The sequence below is a fragment of the Orussus abietinus genome, unplaced genomic scaffold (assembly GCF_000612105.2).
Source record: "Orussus abietinus isolate OABI.00-Male unplaced genomic scaffold, Oabi_2.0 scaffold48, whole genome shotgun sequence".
In the NCBI taxonomy this organism is placed as follows: domain Eukaryota; kingdom Metazoa; phylum Arthropoda; class Insecta; order Hymenoptera; family Orussidae; genus Orussus; species Orussus abietinus.
The window spans coordinates 784899-805713 of NW_019394242.1; the positions used below are offsets into that span (position 1 = coordinate 784899).

The window sequence follows — 20815 nt, forward strand, 5'->3', positions numbered from 1 at the left end:
TAACATCAACACGTCTTATGAAATATTATCTTATACATATGTCACCATAAACCAATATGTAAAATATTAACATTGACTTTTCAGTCAGTAACGGCTAACGCGTTAAAATTAAATTACTACATAAATGTTAGAGCAACAAGCTGACAATTAATATTCTTATCAGGTTTCCTACACGCGTTTCTATTTCTAGACCTTTATATGAATAGCTTAGCCGTCAGAAATCTAAATAGAATCAAATGTAACAATATCTTATGAAATTGGTAATTTAATATTATGAATGCATGAGTCCATGAACCAGCAATATAATTACTGCGTTAAGATCTTGTAAATGGTGGATTTTTTAACGAAGGGTGCAGTCTTTTTAAAGGAAAGTAAGGAAACTCGAATGACAACATATGTTACCCCGGGTATCAGAGACATTAGCGTATCTTACGTGAGTGTTTACGTACATCTGTTCCTTACATTCCTCATTAGCATGTTAAATAGGTACTCAAGGAAAGATTCCTGAAGGGTGCTCGAGGAGCAGAAAAATTGCATTTCTCCTTGCCCGACGTTTCTCTTCTTTCCGTGCTTTACAGTCGACTCACGTGCACGCGCGCGCCTGATGTTGCCGAGTACGAGAAATTCCGGGCAGTAAGAATATTGATGAATCCTCTGTCATTGTTTCCGAATTATTTTGAACAAATCCAATGCCTAGAAATTGCCGCAGTTCGTCTCCCGGACTGCGCAAGCTGATCTAAATCTTGTTCGCAGAAGAATAGAAACGGCCTACTTCATTTTCTCAAGAAATTATATTTCATTGTACATTCATTTCATCCTCAACCGGCCAGACTATTTTTCAGTACTTCTTCGATTTAAATCGTGTGTTCCTTTATGTGATAATTATTTTCACAAGTTACTAATTAATGATTCTGACACATACTCTTGTTAACCCGTTTTCCACCATTAAATTCTAAAACCTCAAATACTTGCAATAAAAACGTAGCAATTTTTCTGCTTCTTTTATTCGTTTTAAGAAAAACTTCATAACAATTTTCACGTACAGATAGAGTAGTAGTATAATAGGACTAATCGATGCTCTAGAAAAAAAAAAAAAAAAAGCTGTCCCATCATTACATTAATATTCGACGTTGTATAAAAGAGGAAATTAACATTACGGGTCGGTAACGCAATAATTTTTTTTTTATACTTAAGTATGCTCACCCTAATCCTACACAACGTGTAGAATCTCAATCTGGGCGATTAATAAAGGGCATACTAAACTATAAATCCGGGACGAGTGATTTATTCATCGATGCAGCATTACGTTTCAAGTTAATTGACGTAATGGCTTCTTTCGGGTTTTAATACATTTCATTTTGCTTACGTCTATATGAGTAGATGTTTATAAACGCATCGATCATTCTCCTTCCGAATTACAAATGGTATAACCATGGTACTATATGTACATACACAAAAAAGAAGTGAAAATCATCAACTTTTCCTTTTGTATATCAGACACGAGCAGCCGCAGCTAATTGATTGCGTGTCTCGGAATATAAGCACAGTAACCTTTCGACAATTACGTTATAAATTCCGTTGAATAGTCTGTGCACGTTCACGCAAGAATAAGTTAAAATCATGCCGAACGGTTCACTTGATTGTGTAAGGTCGTGTGTGGTTGTTAGTAATTAATCTGTGAGTCCTACATCGAACGGACGTAATGAGTCTGAGTACACGGTACCCAAAATGTTATACAACACCCTCCTGATTTCACTTATCATTGCAAATAATATACTACACACTTATAGTAGAAGTCAATACAATCTATGACTTCGCATATACTATGTGTTTCGCCATTTCTCAACGAGAAAACATAAAGCATACGAAAATATGACTATATGACGTTTGCACATTGCCATTAAAGGCAATCCTTGTCATTCTCTTGAACTTAACAATTTCCGTAGTTCAGAAATAATGATAGATTCGTAATGTCTGAGCAGAGTTTTCACTTTACTCGTTTCTGCTGTCTCTGTCGATAAATATCATTGGCAGGAGGCGGCGGAAGATCTTCCTCCTCGCTGTCATCTCCACCTAACCGAGTCCTTCTACGTTTAGAACTGATACTCGTGCCATCGTTGGTTTCGTCGACTATCCAGTGAACGGACTTAGCTAGGTCAAACAGTTTTGTATCACAACCATTATCCGCAATAGGCAATGGGGCTGCAATGTGAACGTAGCATTACGGCTATTACATCTTTCAAGTATTAAATTAAACTGCGCCCAATAGAAGAATAAAAATGTTACCGTGATCTGGTAATTGAATTCTGCTAAAAACATCCATTAGCAGGTCAACGGCAACGAATGGACCTCGGAAGCAGCCAGGTGGAGGAAGTATAGTGCACAATTGTGCAGCGGCTGGCGGTAAAGGGAATGTTCCTCCTGTGCAGTTTATAAAAGAATTAATCAAAAATAATTTAAAGCGTAACTGTATGAATATGCTTTAGTTAGGTTGTTACATGTCCTTATTGTTTTACAGTCTGAAACAGTACCTTGCACTGGATGTTCTCCAGGTAATGCATTGACTTTAGGTTTATAAGGGATCATTTGCGATAAATCTGGTCTTGGTAACGATGCCATAGCTTCTTCTGGATCGGGAGCACGAGGTAATGCGGCAGTGTTTCTTACCACGCTGGCAACTTCCATATATCCAATTGACCTCAACTCCATTGCTGTACAAGGATAAAGATCCAGAAATTTGTACCTATCCACTAACTGGGCGGTCTCTTTTCCTTCAAATTCTTTTATCTAAAAGATAATGTTAATTTTTAAATAAATTCCAAAAAACAAGTATATTGAACTTCATTGGATCTTTTACTTCTTATTAAAATTAATAATTGCATTTATTTCTTAATAAAATTGATAATTGTATACCTTCTCTAATACAGCGCTACGTCGTTTCTCGACTTTAACTATACTGGCTAAGTCACCAATGTTTGATTCAAACTCCAGGAAGCGATTCCAGATATCTCTGGAAATAGGAAATTGATTATTAAAATATGTGTCAAATTTAATTTAATAAATAAGGACCGCGATATCGGTTACCATGTCGTGATTTTTGTATTGAACGTTATTGAAAATCTCATGCACACGCTTACACTGATTTTTCTGGCTCCAAACTACCCGACGATAAGACACGTTCGAATAATACTCTCGTATTATTATCTTCTATAAACAGAAGTATTTAAATGTTAAACGTTTGAAAATGATACGGACTAATTAAAGTGCATCGAACTGAAGATTTAAAGTATGTTTACCATTTAAATGCGATAGATAATCTATATAACAAAGAATGTAATCCGGGTTATCTGCAAACTTTTTCAATCCCAGTTCAAAAATTCGAAATGCTATATTTTTGTCTTTGGTACAGTAATATTCCATTAATGCAGCGGCTACATAAACATGATGCCTACATCTGGAATCCTCTCGTGCTCTTTTGAAAACAGTTCTTGCAGACTTTATCCCTTCGGCTCGTCTTGCAAATTTCATATATTGTACATATGCCTGTAAATAGAAGAACCATTACTAAATAGATAGCTCCGTTAGCTCAAGGGAATACTAATCCTTTAGTATAGTGTTTAATTAATATTTCGTACGAACCAGAGTAGGATCGATATCAGGAATATCAAGAAATTTCTGATAAATCTGATGAACCTTCTCGTACTTGACCCGACCCTCCTCAAAGTCAGCATGTGCGAAGTACAAGAGCATATTCTTTGACAATAATGTATTTGTTGCCCTTTCAAACATAGTGGCAGCCTCGTCGCTTAAATTTTTGGCAGCATTGACGTCTCCCTTTTCGGTTAAAATTTTCGAGCTCAGTTCTAGAAAGTGTGCGGCCTGATGCCATACTGCAGGATGATGTCCCAAACACAATAAACATTGTTCAATAGCAAACATCACACGACGCGCTACAAGCGACGTATCTTCGGTGCGTAGTGGATTCCCTCTTTCCCATGCAATATACTTCTTCCATAGTTCCACCTAAATTGAATACAAAAATCTTATTACTACAGTTGAAAATATAATCGAAGAAATAGTTAACTTGGCATTATTTCCAGACCATTCGTGCCTGTTGTTATATACAGACATTGGTACATCAACTGAAAAGCACTTCAAATTCAAAGACATTCAGTGGCATGCATCCTTAACTATTCCGAGTATTACATTAGAAATGTAGAAATTTTCTTCTTACGAACACAATATACCTGCTTCACTTCTTCAGGATGTCCCGTGGGAGGAACGCTTGGGGCACTTCGGTTCAAACCTCTCGTTACAGCTTCCAATTCTTTAGCGACACGGCGTGCATTCATGTAGTCCCTAGATCGTTCAATTGCCATCTTCTCTGCAATTATCGGGTTAATATTTTGTTCAAATGCCATGTAATCTTTCCACAGTTGCTCCATATTTATCATCGGATTAATAACCCCGCGTTGGTATACCTGTAATATCATATATAACATGGGCATATATATCAAAATAATACAATTAATATTAACAGTTGAATTAAATCTAGAGATATTATTTATTAAAAAGTAAACTTCATCGTACCCTAATATATTAAAATTAAGTACTTTATTTTCAAGATAAAGAAATATATACTGTATTAACACTGTCGATTAGACTAATTGTTGAGTTTAAAAGGAATGAGAAAAAGAAATTAGTAATGCTCCATTTTTCTATTACCTTGCGTACAGCGCTAATCTTTTGATTCTCTGCATAGGAACCGACAGCCTCGACACTTTTCAAGAACATGACATAATCATTCCAAATACTATACGAATGTATGTCCATCCCAATTTTATCCAAAGCGAAGTCGTACGCCTGTGCCATTTTCTCTCTGAAAAGTCATTCAGTATTTATCGACTATTCTATTTAAATCTGTTCCAATTGAATACATTCAATATAGTAGTTACAGAAATTTATAGAGTACTTACTTATAAGTAGCGAGACTTGCTTTCGTTTCTTTGACGTAAGAGAGGTACAGTTTCCACAATTCAATGTTTAAGATTTTCATGAGGCACCTTTGGAAAAGCTGTTAGAGAAACAATATTACGCAATGCTATATCACTGTGTCTGGAAATCATTAGATACATAATCGGACAAGAAAAATCCTGTACAGTGCCAAGCCTGCATCGAAACACATTGAGACTGCCTTACTTACCCACGAAGGCAAGTTTTATGTTAAAACGTATATGATCGTTTTTGAAAAAACCACGAGGGTATACGAAAGAACGATAACTTTTTAAAACACCGTGCATCTGTTCAACTTTGGGATAAATAATAATGCAGCAATGCATCAATTGTAAATGGTTTATTGTATAAAACATAGATATTTATTGCATTCATGTCTAATACCAGGTAAGATTTTTTATCGTAAAGAAAAGGTAAAGTACAAAGCAGCTAAACAACGTAATGTGAACCCCACAAAATAAAAAATTTATTTATTTACTACAAGTGGGGCAAACTGTAAGACGATACACCTATGTGGGATCTGGAAATTAGTGATCCCAAAACGTGAGAAAAATCAAGACAAGGCGAGGCAGCATAAAGTGATAAAAAAAACTCAATCGACTTAATTATTTATATAAATACAAAATCTTTTTAAATACGCCCTGCATTAAAGTATTAGACGTTATAAAATGCGGGCATAGTTATTATACAAAAATGTTTATATTTTTAAATTAATAACTCCTTTTTTGGCCATGTGCTTGTATCTCTTAATATTCATTATTATATATTCTTTTTGCTAGTCTACAAAAAAATTCATTTAATTAAAAAACATATAATGGTTTCAGATTGTAGCAGACTGTTACTGTAATCATCTTTCATAGTGGATGAAACAAAAATTTTGTATTAATTTTTATTACCATTTTTACTCATTTTACTCATGTTTAAGCAACGAACAGTAGATCCGAGTATTTACGAAATGTACATTAAAAATAGTAAATTGAACTAAGTTTATTGAATATAACTATTACAAATGCTACGGAATAAGTATCACCTTATACTACCTCTGTGTATTCTTGCATGAGTACTTGAGGATTAATATCACTATTTCCTCAAATATACATGCTGGGGAAAGGTGTTTAAAATTACTTATGATAGACAACCTGGAAATAGCACCGATGACTACTTTTAATTATCTTGATATAAAAAGGAATCATTTTTCGAATAAATTGCTTGGAACATTACTGAACATCGTTGAGGCGATTTTGAAAACTTTTAGATCTGATCACATTTTTTACACATCACTAACCCAGATACATATATACAAAGCAAAGTATTAATTATTAATTAGGAGCATTTCATAGTTTGAGTACACTGCAAGAAAATTCTTGTATTAAATGCTTTATGAAACTTCCATTGTACGTATTTTTTACATCGCCGTTTACCGTGAAATCCAGTCGCAACCAATCGATGCGTTGCAGGAAGGAATACAAGGCTGTTACATTCAGGAAGTTATCTTCTTTGGTATTATTTCTCCTATATGATTTCTACGTATTCACTAAATACCCATTTCGAATTCAATTAAGCAGGAACCAAAGAAAACAACCTCCCAAAAGCTTCAAGACAGCAGTAATTAATCAATGAAATAAGTGGCTGATGGTGAAGTAAAGTTTTTTTTATTCACTTCACATTGTATGAAAAGTGCTCCATGTCGCATTAACACGGTAATACCTGAGTATTAAAAGTTAGTGGTACCCAAATATAGTAATAACACTGTAGACTAAATGGAATATATATTTTCCTCTCGGAGTTATTCAGTTAAATAAGTTATAACTTTATACAACATACTATATGAATTCAAAGAAAAAAAACTAATCGTAACAATTAGAATTATATTCACAGATGTTATCCTTGTCCTTCAATGTTATGAAATTGTTAATGTCAGATTCAAAATGAATCATAAAAACATAAGAGGCATAAAAAGTTTACTTTACAGCAAATTGAATTTTTGACACCATATTGTTTAGCTGAACTACTCAACTTTGTGAACAACACAAGATTATCAAGGTGTAAATAATTCTGGCAAGGAATAATACCTAAGACATTTAATATTAACATACCTTTTCCACTTTTTCAAAGTTCCGCATCTTCATCTGAAACAAAAAAAAAAGCATATGACACATTCATTTCATCTAATGAGGTATATGGCTCACAAGTTAATTTCAAGATTTAAATATAAATGATCATCTTATAATATAATCCAAGGCAAATATAACAGTTAGGTATTTGCAGTTCCAACAATTTATTAAAAACAAAAAATATCTATATCTACACATTAATTTAAAAACGGTCTTAGTAAATTTTAGTAACATTTCACTCGTTACATTTTATTTAATATTCTAAGCCATTATCATATTTATGCATCTTATGCATACTCGATACAACTGCTTACCTCTTGCTCAATATAAATCTTCCAGTACCGACCAGCAGAAGGAAATACTGTAACAAGTTTCTCAAAAACTGGCCGTACTTCAGTGATTGGTCTATTCTGTGCTTCTCTGATCAGGACGCTCCATGCCTCGAGATCATACGATGAGTCTTCAACTGATTTCTGTGCCCTCTGCAACTTTTCGTTCCCCCAATCCTTGATAACAATATGTAATTAGTACACTATCAAACATTAACATTACCTATGAGTATATTCGCATCAATTTTTACAGTTCTCAAAAGTAAGTAATAGCAGAATCTAAGTACATCTTCATAACGCTTTGAGTATCCGAAGTGTTTCAAAAATAGCTATTCAAAATTCTTTGTTACAAATGTAATCACATAACTTGCAGTCATTGCATGAATGTCAAAAGAACATTCTAATCAGTTCAATTATAATTTACACTTTTTAAAACATACAGAGAGTACAAACAACAGGACCAAAGTTACGTAGATAATAACTTTCAGCCACGAAGTTCGTTAAAGGGACGCCAATATTCATTTTCCCCGCGTATATCTACAAATCAATACTTTAGTAATATATTGATCCTCATTTGTCTATAAACAATACAAAAACTCTTTAGCTTTTAAATAATTCCTCAAAAATTAGTAAAAAAGAAGCGTCGGATAATTCTCAAAAGGTATACATCTGAACGACAAAGCGAACACGTAAGCAACATCGCAAAAAAAATTTAAGGTTAAGATTCAAACTGTTCCAACTGGGCAACCATCACTCACAAATTCCAGCTTTCCTTCAGCCATTCTCCTTCTTCCTCGATGTAACCACTGTCTCGTAAATGCAAGCTTTGGCGAGCAGTGTAGAGATGTATGATAATCCTTTAAAAAATGGTTTTTATGAAATAAAGTCTCATTAATGCGAAGAAACGAACAGCCCGACTACGCCTCACAAACTCACTATTTCACACATACACAGATTTCTTCGCCACTCCTCCAATCCACCCCATTCATACCAGGGATGAGTTGGGAGATTGCTCACGAGCAGGGTCGCGAGATCGTCCTGTGCTGCCCCCTGGTAGTTGGTGCGTGCGACTAACGTACATACTCCGTAATTAGGTTTGTTCGTTTTGCCTACATTTTCTACACTTATACGAAAAGTGTACACATTTCAAGAAAAGTACAGTCAACGCAACAAACCTAATGAAAAAAAAATGTGTAATAGGACTGTATAACATACACCTAGTAGTGGGAATGACTTCAAGGCAGCTTGAGCCGAACCCGCTGGTAAGCGTCCAGTTTACTATATATTTCCGTGGAACCACGTGTCCCAACGACTCACCCACACAGTTAAAGCCATTCTGTTTACTGAAAATCTAGGAGTGGGAGGTCCAATGCAAAGTCTATATATATATATAAGCTAAGGAATTTTACGGACTTTGTGTTGGCAACACTGCGCTGTTGCACAAACGAATATCGGCCTTTCTCTGCAGCCAATCAGAACCTCTTATTCACGCTTAATGCGCCGTCGCTTGTGCTGTAGCGCTAATAAAATATCGACTCGTAGTCACGTGACATAACAACGGGCAATGGTAGGAGAAATCGAATCAAACAATCCGCGCGATAGCAGGTCTGTTTGCTAAGTACAGGTATTTAATTAGTATATTTTCTTCGTCATGAAGATCGAAGAAGTGAAAAGCACAGCAAAAACTCAAAGAATCTCCGCCCATACGCACATCAAAGGTTTAGGCCTTGACGAAAATGGTACAGCTATTCAAATGGCAGCCGGTCTCGTGGGTCAAGAAATGGCACGAGAGGTTAGAAAATTGCGCTGATCTCACTATAAATAAAATTCAATAAAATGAAAATATCTTGGCATGAACGTTGTGTATTTTTTTCATAGAATGTACTCATGATTTGTTTCTTTATCTACTATTCGGTCAGTAATAAGGGCTGAAAGATGGATTCTAAAAATTAAATTAATTATAGCTTATAGAATAAATTAACTCGGTATTGACAATAAATGTGCACATATATAAAGTATTTGGCAATAGATACTAAATATTTTTTTTTACTATTACAGGCTGCTGGTATCGTCGTTGATATGATAAAATCAAAGAAGATGGCAGGCCGTGCGGTATTATTAGCGGGGCCACCAGGTACTGGAAAAACTGCAATCGCTCTTGCAATTGCTCAAGAGTTAGGTAACAAGGTACCTTTTTGCCCAATGGTGGGTTCTGAAGTTTATAGCTCGGAAATTAAAAAAACAGAAGTTCTAATGGAAAATTTCAGAAGAGCTATAGGTCTAAGAATCAAAGAAACAAAAGAAGTTTATGAGGGTGAAGTTACAGAATTGTCACCTGTAGAAACGGAAAACCCAATGGGTGGATATGGAAAAACAGTGTCGCATGTTGTAATTGGATTAAAGACTGCAAAAGGCACTAAACAATTAAAATTAGATCCCCTGATATACGAATCTCTACAAAAGGAAAAAGTTGAGACAGGAGATGTAATTTATATTGAAGCAAATAGTGGAGCAGTGAAAAGACAAGGCAGAAGTGATAACTTCGCGACAGAGTTTGACTTAGAAGCGGAAGAATACGTTCCTTTACCAAAAGGTGATGTGCACAAAAAAAAGGAAGTAATACAAGATGTAACATTACATGACTTAGATGTTGCAAATGCTAAACCACAAGGAGGACAAGATATAATGTCAATGATGGGTCAACTTATGAAACCAAAGAAAACCGAAATCACAGGTACTTATTGCCTTACATTATTTCCCTATTTCTCTATTACATGTATTTGGAATAAGAAAATTATTTCTGTCGAACATACATTAGGAAATAAAATGCTATTTTATCTAAGATAGATCTATAATCTAAGCTGTGATTACCTTTACATTATAATTATTAAGTGCTCCTTTTTTTTTCACAGATAAATTGAGGAAGGAAATCAATAAAGTTGTCAACAAGTATATTGATCAAGGTATTGCCGAGTTAGTGCCTGGAGTTCTATTCATAGACGAAGTTCACATGCTTGATATTGAGACATTTACATATCTTCATAGAGCCCTAGAAAGTGCTATTGCCCCTATTGTTATTTTTGCTACAAATCGAGGACGCTGTATAATTAGGGGTACAGAAGATATTATTTCACCCCATGGAATACCTTTAGATCTTTTGGACAGACTACTGATTATAAGAACACTACCATACTCTAGATCCGAGACTGAACAAATAGTAAAGCTAAGAGCAACTACGGAAGGACTACAAATTGAAGACGAAGCTCTTACCACTCTTGGAGAATTGGGCACTAAAACCACATTAAGATATGTAGTACAACTTCTGACTCCTGCTGCTTTAACAGCAAAAATCAACGGGAGGACACAAATTAAAAAGGAAGATGTTGAAGAAGTTGGATCGCTTTTCCTTGATGCGAAGTCTTCAGCTAAAATTCTTACACAACACAAAGACAAGTATATGAAGTAAACGATAAACAGTCAAGAGTTTATTACTGTTCTAATTAAAATAAAGCTTGTTTGTATCAAGTATCATGCATTATGCATTCCATTGTGGCTCATGGGCAAATTACATTCTGTTTGAATATACTTTGCAACAAGCTCTCAATATTTTTTAATGATCAGAATTTACTCAGTTTAATAAGAAACTGCTTTACCAAGCCGTTATTGTAAAAAAAGTCAACAAACCATATAAAATAACATTAAGTGACTTAGATAATACTTTATTCCTACAATAAACAAAAATGGTCTTTAAACTGCTCTGTATTATTTTCCACTCTTCGGATTTTCTTAACAGAACCAAATAACTTTCTTAATACCCATCTGTAAATACTATTCACGGTAAGAAAGAAACACATTTAATGTCTCACAAAACCCATTAAACTATTAACTCTCAAAGATTGTTGGAAAGCATATGAAGAACAGCTTCTTGCAAATAAAATGTCAATAAAACACAGACAGCACATTATTTGCTGTATATGTAGAGCGATGCAATGAAAAACATTGCACATTGCTAAACCATCTTAGCTTTATCATTCTCTATTATTGATATATTAGTTCCAGCGTAAAATAAATATTCTATCAATTAATTATAAATATAACATTAACTTTTCAGTACGATATCAACAACATAACGTATAACACTGTGGTATACAATTTTTATTCCGTATTAGTTTATTACGGAACAACATCGTAAAAGAAGAAATGGATAAAAACTATTTCATGATAAACTTGTACAAAAGGTGTACTCAAGTTAATTTTATTTAAACTATAGGGTTAAGAAGGTTCAACTTGTAATCAGAGTTGTGTCATCGTTTGGTGATATCTCCCCACGTGAGTATAAAACCTCCGATCACGTTTGCAGCGCATTAGTTTTAAACCATTCGAAACAGGGTCACACCGCGTAATAATTATAAGTTTCAAGAAACTTGAAAGTGTCTTAAAAAGAAGAGAAGAAAAAATGCAGCGCACCTTTCAAATGTCGAAATGTACAAAATTATTGCGTGTTCAAGAAAGGTCGCAGAAAAAAGTGTGTCGGTGGTTTTCATTGACTAATGTACGTGTTACGCATTTTGAAAAATTATTCTCAGAAAGAGAGGAGTTCCAAGCAAGACACATCGGCCCTAGGGAACATGAACAAAAGTCAATGCTAAATAGCATAGGATTTAAAGTAAGTTCTTTTAATCCTCTGTTAATATTTTTGTATACATACTAACTAGATCTCCGCTAAAAAAGTGGTAACATCTATATACTTAAAACTTACTATTGTGGATTTTCAATTTTTTATTGCGATTAGAATAACATCTCTCACAAGCTGAAATTTCCAATTTTCTATGTCTACAATTGTTCAAAATATTGAAATCTTTATTTCATAAATCCAACTACAAAAGTGCAATTTAAAAGAAATTGAATAGCTGAGTGCTGATAATGATAGGAATTGATATGATGAATAAAGATTATATAAAAGTCTTGATGTATTAATGTGAGTTAAACTAAGTAAATAAATGTTTTTTCCGGCATAATAGATTATCTGTAATACACTTCAACGTTTGCTTTCAATATAAAAGATATTTTTTAAGAAGTTATTGAAATACCACTTTACTTTAGGAATATTCCAGCTAATTCATTGTGCAATTTTTAGACACTTGAGGAGTTAACAGAAACGGCTGTTCCAGCTAAAATTCGACTTCATAAGGATTTGGACATTGAAAGTCCCGTTAGTAAGTTCAAAAACATTTTGCCAATATGACACATGATCAAATGAATATCTCAAAATCATTGCAAAGCTAAACTCTTAAGATTATTTTCATGAACATCTAATATACAAGGCAAAGGTAGCGCGTTAAGTTGTCGTAATTTTCCTTGGTTGCGTTATCAAACAGATGAGAATTACAAAACTCGATGAACGTGACCACTCACGAGACTTTCGAGAGAAATAATAATGAACTATGATAACCTTTAGATAGTACAAGAAAATCGTTTCAATTCGATACAACGGAAGGGAGTTAAAAGCTAAACTTAAAGATCGATTTTTTGTACCCTTTCTCGGTCAAAAATATTGAATAACACATACATTGATTTAGAAAAGTATCGACAACGACATTATGTTAATGTTGCAAGTAGATAAGTATTAAAACTAATATCAAATGATTACAAGTATATTAAGGTACGTACATAAAGAGATGCGACTAAAGCGGGATTCTAAACTATATGATACTTTGGAAAAATATTATGTAAGAATGTTGACGTTACGCTTTTGTTCGCTGTTATACGGATCTCCAAAGTCTCGTGACTTAAGCTGAATTATGAAAACAAAACCATCCATAACTGAATATCTGACAAATGGAATATTTATCTCGGGTCATAGGTCAAAGCGCATTCTGAAATCTACATTCACGTGATCCAACATAGCACGTTTCATCACGCATGTTTCCACTTAATCTTCCTCTGTAAATTTTGCAATAAGTTCAGTAATCAGGTCAATTAATTATTGCCTAGGATCTCTAACGCTCACAATAACTATTTCAGCCGAATTCGAGCTCATGAGAAGAGTAAAAGAAATATCCGAAAAAAATAACATCTGGCGCTCATACATTGGAATGGGATATTATAACTGCTGTGTTCCGCACACCATCATGCGAAACATTTTTGAAAATCCTGGTTGGTTAGTAACTAAAGATTCACTTAAATATGTAGCATGTTATATGAACTATAGAAATATAGTGAACGCATAATTTTTACTCTTAAATTTTAGGACGACACAGTACACTCCTTATCAGCCAGAGATATCTCAAGGAAGGCTGGAGGGTTTGTTAAATTATCAAACGATGGTTTGCGACTTAACTGGTATGGAAATAGCTAATGCTTCCCTTTTGGATGAAAGTACAGCTGCAGCTGAAGCTCTTGCACTTACACATCGACAAAACAAACGAAACAAGCTCTTTGTATCTAATAAAGTCCATCCTCAGACGATAGGTGTTATATCAACAAGAGCAACTTCTTTAGGTCTAGAACTAGAAATCGGAAACGTCTTTGAGGTAGACACAAGTAAAAAAGATATAGCTGGGATTTTGATACAATATCCAGACACAACTGGGTCGATTGACGACTTTACAGATTTAGTAAAGAGAGTTCACAGCGATGGGGTGAGATATATATTATTTCAAAATATTAAGATATCTCATAGGATACATGACTTCAAGATTTCAGAGAAAGGAATACGCGCATTCAACGAATACTGCGTAATTTAAATATACCTTGTAATGCTATAAAACGTTTCAAAGGATACCAAGAAGTTTGTACAATTAATGTTACAATTAACTCTTTTACTTTACCGGCAGCATTTTGGAGTAACTAACGATAATGTGCACAGTAACTTGGTACCTATTATGAAAAATTTCACTGAACAGAAATATATAGGTTCCTCGCATATTTTCATCATAACGGCAAAATATTGATAAAACTTTTCTCCAAACGGGGTGGACCTAATCCTTTGAAACTTCAACCCGTAATTATGAGGGCCCTAAGGAAGAATGCGATGCTCGTAAATTTCATTTTTCACAAAAAAAAATGTGATCTTGGATATAATCTAGGATAAATACAAACATTTTTTTGTTAAAAAATTAAAATTCAAGAACATTATATTCTTCCTTAGGGCCTTCATAATCACGTGGCAAAGTTTCAAATGATTCGGTGCACTCAGTTTGGAGAAATGTTTTATAAATATTTTGACGTTTTGATATATAGAATGACCCTTTCATATCACCTTAATAGATTCTAAGTTGAAATCTATATTTCTATCTGCAGACCCTGGTATGTGCGGCCACAGACTTGCTTGCTTTAACAATACTTCGACCACCTAGTGAATTCGATGTTGACATTTGTATCGGAACGAGTCAACGGTTTGGGGTTCCCTTGGGATATGGGGGACCTCATGCAGGCTTTTTTGCCTGCAGACAAAAACAAGTTCGACTAATGCCTGGAAGAATGATTGGGGTGACGAGAGATGCAAATGGTCGAGATGCCTACCGCCTTGCATTGCAGACACGTGAACAGCACATAAGAAGGGACAAAGCTACTAGCAACATTTGTACTGCACAGGCATTGTTAGCAAACATGTCGGCAATGTATGCAGTATACCACGGTCCACATGGATTGAAAGACATTGCAACTAGAGTACACGAGCTGACAGTGATACTTGCAAAAGGCCTGGAAGCAGAAGGAAATAAAATAAACACTAAATATTTCTTTGATACAATTACAGTACTACCCAAGAATTCCCTGGAATGTATCAAGAAGAGCGCTAATCAGCATAAGATTAACTTAAGGTAACTACACGAAACAAGGAAGATTCGGACGAGTGAATTTAAACATATTGTTCAGAGTGGTAACATTAATATTTCAGTATGATCGACTGAAGTAAAAAGTAATGTCTTTTTTCAAGGTATAACAATGACGGAACAATTGGAGTATCCCTTGATGAGACAACATCTGTACAAGATGTGAACGATATTCTTCAACTATTCGGTGCAAGCACTACTGTTGAAAAAATTGCCGAACTTGAATCAGCAGATGCCAAGAGTATAAATCATTCTTCTTTTAAACGATCCAGTTTGTATTTGCAACATCCAGTTTTTAATAGCCATCATTCTGAGACACGAATAGTGCGTTACATGAAGTGTTTGGAAAATAAAGATGTCTCGCTTGTGCACAGTATGATTCCACTGGTACGTAACTAGTAATTGAGCGTTAATTAAATTAATATGATTAAAACTGGTCTTTACATCTCCTGCCTCGATTATAATACTTCCTATTCACAGGGTTCTTGTACAATGAAATTAAATTCTACCACGGAAATGATGCCATGCAGTTTACAGGGCTTTACAGACATTCATCCCTTTGCACCGGTCGAACAAACGAAAGGTTATCAGCAACTGTTTAGTGAATTGGAAAAGGATCTCTGTGCAATCACTGCCTACGATAACATAAGCTTCCAGCCGAATAGCGGTGCACAAGGTGAATATGCTGGATTGAGAGCTATTCAATGTTACCACGAGTCAAAAGGGAATTCTCACAGACAAGTTTGCTTAATCCCTACATCGGCTCATGGTACGAACCCAGCATCCGCCCAAATGGCAGGAATGCAAGTGGAGCCAGTATTCGTACGCAAAGATGGTTCTGTAGATATAGAACATTTGAAGGAAATGATAGATAAGCATGAAAAGACACTATCTTGCTTAATGATCACATATCCTTCGACAAATGGTGTTTTTGAAGAAACTATCAGTGATGTTTGCGGAATGGTACATAATGCTGGTGGGCAGGTATACTTAGACGGTGCTAATATGAATGCACAAGTGGGACTATGTCGACCTGGAGATTATGGTAGTGACGTTTCTCATCTCAATTTGCATAAAACATTCTGTATTCCCCATGGAGGTGGAGGACCTGGAATGGGACCCATTGGGGTGTAAGTACGCATAAGAATTTCAAACTTAAAAAGATTCGTCTTGTAATACATACAATTAAGTTTCTGTAAAATGAGTTTACGTTTCTAATACTCACTGTACTTATGTAATTCTCTAAAAATACTTTTCCCTGTTCTAGGAAGAAGCATTTAACTCCATTCCTTCCGGGACATCCAGTCATGAAATCTTTGTTAAACGAAAAATCTGGTAATGAAAATTTAGGTACCGTCTCTGCTGCTCCTTACGGTTCGTCTGCGATTTTGCCCATATCTTGGAGCTATATAAAAATGATGGGGCCAAAAGGACTTCGTAAAGCCACGCAAGTCGCTATTTTAAATGCAAATTATATGAGCAAAAGACTGGAAAAACATTATAAAACATTGTACAAGGGAAATACTGGATTAGTAGCACATGAGTTTATATTAGATATAAGGGACTTGAAGAAGACTGCTAACATCGAAGCCGTAGATATTGCAAAAAGACTGATGGATTATGGTTTTCACGCACCTACAATGAGTTGGCCCGTAGCCGGTACTCTTATGATAGAACCAACAGAATCGGAAGATAAAGTCGAGTTGGACAGATTCTGTGAATCACTAATTTGTAAGTTTCCATACGACAATTATGTTTTACTTAATGCGTTCCAGTATGAAAAATATATTTTAACAGAAAACCGTAGGAGTGCCATTTTATTTCATTTTAAATAATTATGCTTTAATAAATGATAGTTTTGCATTATGTTTTAGATATTAGAAAAGAAATACAGGACATTGAAGATGGTAACATGGATCAAAATATTAATCCTCTAAAAATGGCACCACACACGCAAGAACAAGTTATCAGTTCAGAATGGAATAGGCCTTATTCACGAGAAGTAGCTGCTTTTCCAGCGGTAAGTTCTTGTCATTATTTGTTATTTTAAAACACCTAATGCAATGTAAAAATATGTTTCATAACATAATCATTTTTGTCCCAGCCATTTACGAAAAACAGCTCAAAAATATGGCCTAGTGTGGGTAGAATCGACGATATATACGGCGACAAGAATCTATTTTGTACGTGTCCCCCTATTCTACCTGAACAATGATTGGAAGCCACTAATTTAATTTATTATCCATGTATGTAAATATTCATTTCCATCATTATTGAATATTTGTCAAAGTTCATTATATTGATTACTTTAAAAAGGCATTGGCCGAATAGTCCATGATTTATTGAATAAAACATATATTTTTTATAAGATACCACAATCACTGCAATGTTTTATACATTACATAACGCCATTTGTATTTTTGTCAAAGTATATTACAAGATACTTCAATTGCAAATTAGATGCTTCTATAAACAATCTTTTGTTGAAGCAATCTAAAGTAGCAAGTTGTTATATCTTAAAGTTCCTGATTTTCTTACATACTATCATGAAGAATCATTTATCTTCTATACACTTTCTATAAACCAGGCATAATGTAAGCAATATTGTCCAACATCTGCGAAAGAGTCTCTGGTCTAGCTCCTTCAACACCTGTTACTTGTTGAGTAAGACACATTAAAGGACCCAGGGCACAGAGCAGCGAGTCCAATAAGACCGATAAGCTGCCTGAAACTGCTATTTGGCCTTCATGCTCCTTTAACCGCTCTCCAATAATTGTCAAACTCTCACCAAGTAGTTTAAGATGAGCAGCGACGTCGACTGGTTGTGTTCCAACGACTTTGTACATCCCAGTACCAATAACAGGTTCATTAACCAGGTCTTTACCACTGCGACTGTATGGTGGTGATACAGGAACACTTCCCACTACTGATGGCATACCTAGTTGAATGGTTTTCTTCGAAGAAGATTTAGTTTCCTTTCCATTACCTGTACCATCAAACATATCAAATGTTATACATAATTCATATTTAAGTGGAAAATAAGAACAATCATTTACATAAAGTACAAACCAATCTTGTTTATGAACTTCTTACGCGACGCTGGTGGAGGCATTTTCCATATTGATTCATCTTTACTTAAGCCAGAAGAAGGTTTTGATGCCAATCGTTTCGCACGTCTGCGCCAGTTATATTTTTCTAGATTTGGTACAGTTGCCCATAGTTCACCTAACCGCTTTGAAATAGCTGCAAAATCTATAAAACACAAAATAATTATTTTAATAAATTATGTTGCAATGAACAAAAACAATTACAAAACATTACGCCTTTAAACTTACCCATATACGGACACTGCTCCGACAATTCCTGCCTAATTTCTTTAGCCCACAACATATACGCAGTAAATCTGGTTTTCTGTAATTAAATATACTTTCACATAAGTTATAACAGTTATACAAGAAAACAAGATCTTCAAGAAAAGAATTCAAGTCACGATTAGATATTTGTACATAGAAAGTAATGAAAATTAAAGGTATTTTTCACACACCCCTTTGTCTTTGCGTTGTGCTTTCATTCTACCAATAATCTTTCCATCCTTGATAATTAGTTTCTTTTTACACTTTTCAAGCATATAAAGGCTATTTGCTTGAGAAGGAGTCTCTTGGCCAGGTGGTTCAAGCCTTCTAAATCCTGTTTCTCTGTCATCAATCATTAACGGATCAACCTCATCATCGCTTGCTGAATCCATACTGTATCTTTCTTCTTCGTTCATTCCAGGGTTTTCATCTGAGTCCGATACCGAACTTTGTCCCTCATTATCTGATATAGGTTCTGCCTTAATCCTTTGTTGCATCGCATTCGATCCTGAATTCTTCCTTTGACGAGGAGTACTTCCATGTTGATTGGAATGTCCCTGTGCCAAAACTTGCTGCTGCCGACCATCGAATCGGTCGAGCAACTGCTGTGATTGCAGTTGTGCTCTTTGTCGTTTGAATTTACTGTCAGATAGGTCATCGGGAGATTCAAAGTCCATCAGCTTTGAGGACTTTTTCCGTACACGTCCACTGCGGGAAATTCCCGTCACCTCTAGATCTGAAAAGTAAAGAAGACTGCATCTTGCCAACAAAGGAAAAGGGTCCAAAATACTTGAATAACTTCTAGCTACTGATCTTGCACTACTAACAATTCAAACTTTAGCAAAATTAACAGTAGACTACCAAGATGGGTCAACATGACTTGACAGATATTCTATGTCATATAAAACATGTAAGTCCGTAGTACAAAACAAGAATATACAGATCTGCAAACAATAGGGCTAACTTCTACAAATGAATAACTACTAAGATACACCTACAATGAAATTTGTATAGCATTCAAATATTAATTTCATTTTCATTCCTTATTGTTTATTACCCTAGTTAGGCTTAAATAGAACCATTGTTCTACCAAGTAAACATACAAAAAATGAATATCGATCGACCACTTTAATATTCACTTGCATAACAAAGAATCATTGAGACAGTAAAACCATAGTTATTTTACACGATGAAATAGTTTTACAGCTATTGAGAAACTAACATAATATTCCGGTACATAGTCTGATACCTACACTGTTACACTTTTTCAATATGAATAAATGTAAGAGTAAAATGCATCAGTAGAACGAAATTCTCAAAATGGCTACAGTTTCTATGGTCTGTGTTAGCTGTAATTATTATCAGCTTATATCGCTTTATTTTTAGTAGTGATGCCCATTCGGCAATGCTTTCTTGCTCTCAAAGGGGATGTGATATTCTTGGTATGGCGGCGCAATAAATGCCACCTGCTCTTCTCATAGGAGAAACTATGAAATTTTCAAAAACCGTTGGAAACCGCGCCAAAATGTGCCGTTACTCGCCGCTATGTCATGCAGCGCTACTAACCAAACCGACGCCAGCTCAACATTGTGTCGAAATCAAGGGATTTTTACGAGATTCTGGCATATCGTACAATAAGAAGCAAATATTTCTATGCACATACGCCGTCAAAACAAACCTGAACTACTAGTACATTCCAAATGTGGTCTGAAATGTCTCTCACCGTCGCTTTTCTGACGTTTCGGAGAGACGAACAGGTCCATTGCGCCGCTCAGCTGCTCGGGGAGTTTCTTGCGCCGCGGGGCCTTCTCGGATTTCGCGGGCTTACGAATATGAGCTTGCATTTTGCACGGCGTCGTTATCTGAGATCCCCGTAAACACTGCAAAGTACACCTCACTATTTCACGCGCCAAGATCAAGGCGTAAACAAGGTTTAATTTATTTATGCGTCTATTTAAAAACAACTGCCACGGACAAACCAGAATGCACTACGCATGGCGCACTGAATTCAGGTTTACGCGGGAGATTCAAACATCCTTAGTCAATTGGAAACAGAACGTTCATGTTTATCGCTTGGTTTTTGAGACTAGTGGTTCGATCTATCCCTAATTATTGGATCTCGTAAACGTATATTTAAAATAAACCGTACCAACAAATAAATAAAAGTATTC

The 20815-nt window shown here is 35.2% G+C and overlaps 4 protein-coding genes across 10 annotated transcripts; 2 read left to right on the plus strand and 2 right to left on the minus strand.

Annotated features, from left to right (window-relative positions):
- Positions 1–1005: 1005 nt before the first annotated feature.
- LOC105694701 (protein suppressor of forked) lies at positions 1006–8791 on the minus strand. 2 transcript variants are annotated; one of them, XM_012415607.2, is made up of 14 exons: positions 8393–8791; positions 8215–8313; positions 7442–7633; positions 7110–7142; positions 4977–5074; positions 4726–4879; positions 4248–4481; positions 3640–4023; positions 3297–3543; positions 3138–3207; positions 2914–3010; positions 2532–2787; positions 2287–2421; positions 1006–2151 (listed from the first exon to the last, which is right to left on the minus strand). In XM_012415607.2, exons 1-14 carry the CDS (start codon positions 8402–8404, stop codon positions 1988–1990), a joined length of 2175 nt encoding a protein of 724 aa, XP_012271030.1. In that variant the 5' UTR covers positions 8405–8791; the 3' UTR covers positions 1006–1987. The 2 variants fall into 2 exon arrangements, with proteins under 2 accessions (XP_012271030.1, XP_012271029.1); XM_012415606.2 differs by having other exon boundaries at positions 1006–2202.
- Positions 8792–9107: 316 nt separating this feature from the next.
- Positions 9108–11208, plus strand: LOC105694703 (ruvB-like helicase 1). The gene is made up of 3 exons (XM_012415614.1): positions 9108–9248; positions 9515–10190; positions 10369–11208. The coding sequence occupies exons 1-3, from the start codon at positions 9108–9110 to the stop codon at positions 10920–10922; spliced, it is 1371 nt and encodes a 456-aa protein (XP_012271037.1). The 3' UTR covers positions 10923–11208.
- A 632-nt stretch (positions 11209–11840) lies between these two features.
- Positions 11841–17512, plus strand: LOC105694699 (glycine dehydrogenase (decarboxylating), mitochondrial). Of its 2 annotated transcripts, none has more exons than XM_012415603.2 (10): positions 11841–12122; positions 12594–12672; positions 13481–13616; positions 13707–14097; positions 14759–15279; positions 15396–15678; positions 15772–16421; positions 16559–17022; positions 17166–17311; positions 17396–17512. In XM_012415603.2, the coding sequence occupies exons 1-10, from the start codon at positions 11913–11915 to the stop codon at positions 17504–17506; spliced, it is 2991 nt and encodes a 996-aa protein (XP_012271026.1). In that variant the 5' UTR covers positions 11841–11912; the 3' UTR covers positions 17507–17512. The 2 variants fall into 2 exon arrangements, with proteins under 2 accessions (XP_012271026.1, XP_012271027.1); XM_012415604.2 differs by having other exon boundaries at positions 12107–12122; positions 12594–12668.
- A 98-nt stretch (positions 17513–17610) lies between these two features.
- Positions 17611–20621, minus strand: LOC105694702 (HMG box-containing protein 4). Of its 5 annotated transcripts, none has more exons than XM_012415612.1 (5): positions 20368–20621; positions 18836–19374; positions 18627–18702; positions 18361–18543; positions 17611–18277 (listed from the first exon to the last, which is right to left on the minus strand). In XM_012415612.1, the coding sequence occupies exons 1-5, from the start codon at positions 20486–20488 to the stop codon at positions 17868–17870; spliced, it is 1329 nt and encodes a 442-aa protein (XP_012271035.1). In that variant the 5' UTR covers positions 20489–20621; the 3' UTR covers positions 17611–17867. The 5 variants fall into 5 exon arrangements, with proteins under 5 accessions (XP_012271035.1, XP_012271034.1, XP_012271032.1 ...); XM_012415611.1 differs by having other exon boundaries at positions 18836–19380; XM_012415609.1 differs by having other exon boundaries at positions 20323–20621.
- Between the last annotated feature and the right edge of the window lie 194 nt (positions 20622–20815).

Coding starts and splice junctions, on each gene's coding strand:
- LOC105694702 (XM_012415608.1), bottom strand. CDS start 20,488: ATGCAAGCTCATATTCGTAAGCCCGCGAAATCCGAGAAGGCCCCGCGG. Junction 18,703..18,835: donor CACAACGCAAAGACAAAGGG/GTGTGTGAAAAA, acceptor ATTTAATTACAG/AAAACCAGATTTACTGCGTA. Junction 18,278..18,360: donor GAAGTTCATAAACAAGATTG/GTTTGTACTTTA, acceptor TTGATGGTACAG/GTAATGGAAAGGAAACTAAA.
- LOC105694699 (XM_012415603.2), top strand. CDS start 11,913: ATGCAGCGCACCTTTCAAATGTCGAAATGTACAAAATTATTGCGTGTT. Junction 12,673..13,480: donor GGACATTGAAAGTCCCGTTA/GTAAGTTCAAAA, acceptor TAACTATTTCAG/CCGAATTCGAGCTCATGAGA. Junction 17,023..17,165: donor ATTCTGTGAATCACTAATTT/GTAAGTTTCCAT, acceptor ATTATGTTTTAG/ATATTAGAAAAGAAATACAG.
- LOC105694703 (XM_012415614.1), top strand. CDS start 9,108: ATGAAGATCGAAGAAGTGAAAAGCACAGCAAAAACTCAAAGAATCTCC. Junction 9,249..9,514: donor GTCAAGAAATGGCACGAGAG/GTTAGAAAATTG, acceptor TTACTATTACAG/GCTGCTGGTATCGTCGTTGA. Junction 10,191..10,368: donor AAAGAAAACCGAAATCACAG/GTACTTATTGCC, acceptor TTTTTTTCACAG/ATAAATTGAGGAAGGAAATC.
- LOC105694701 (XM_012415606.2), bottom strand. Junction 2,788..2,913: donor GTAGCGCTGTATTAGAGAAG/GTATACAATTAT, acceptor ATTATCTTTTAG/ATAAAAGAATTTGAAGGAAA. Junction 2,422..2,531: donor TGGAGAACATCCAGTGCAAG/GTACTGTTTCAG, acceptor TAAACTGCACAG/GAGGAACATTCCCTTTACCG.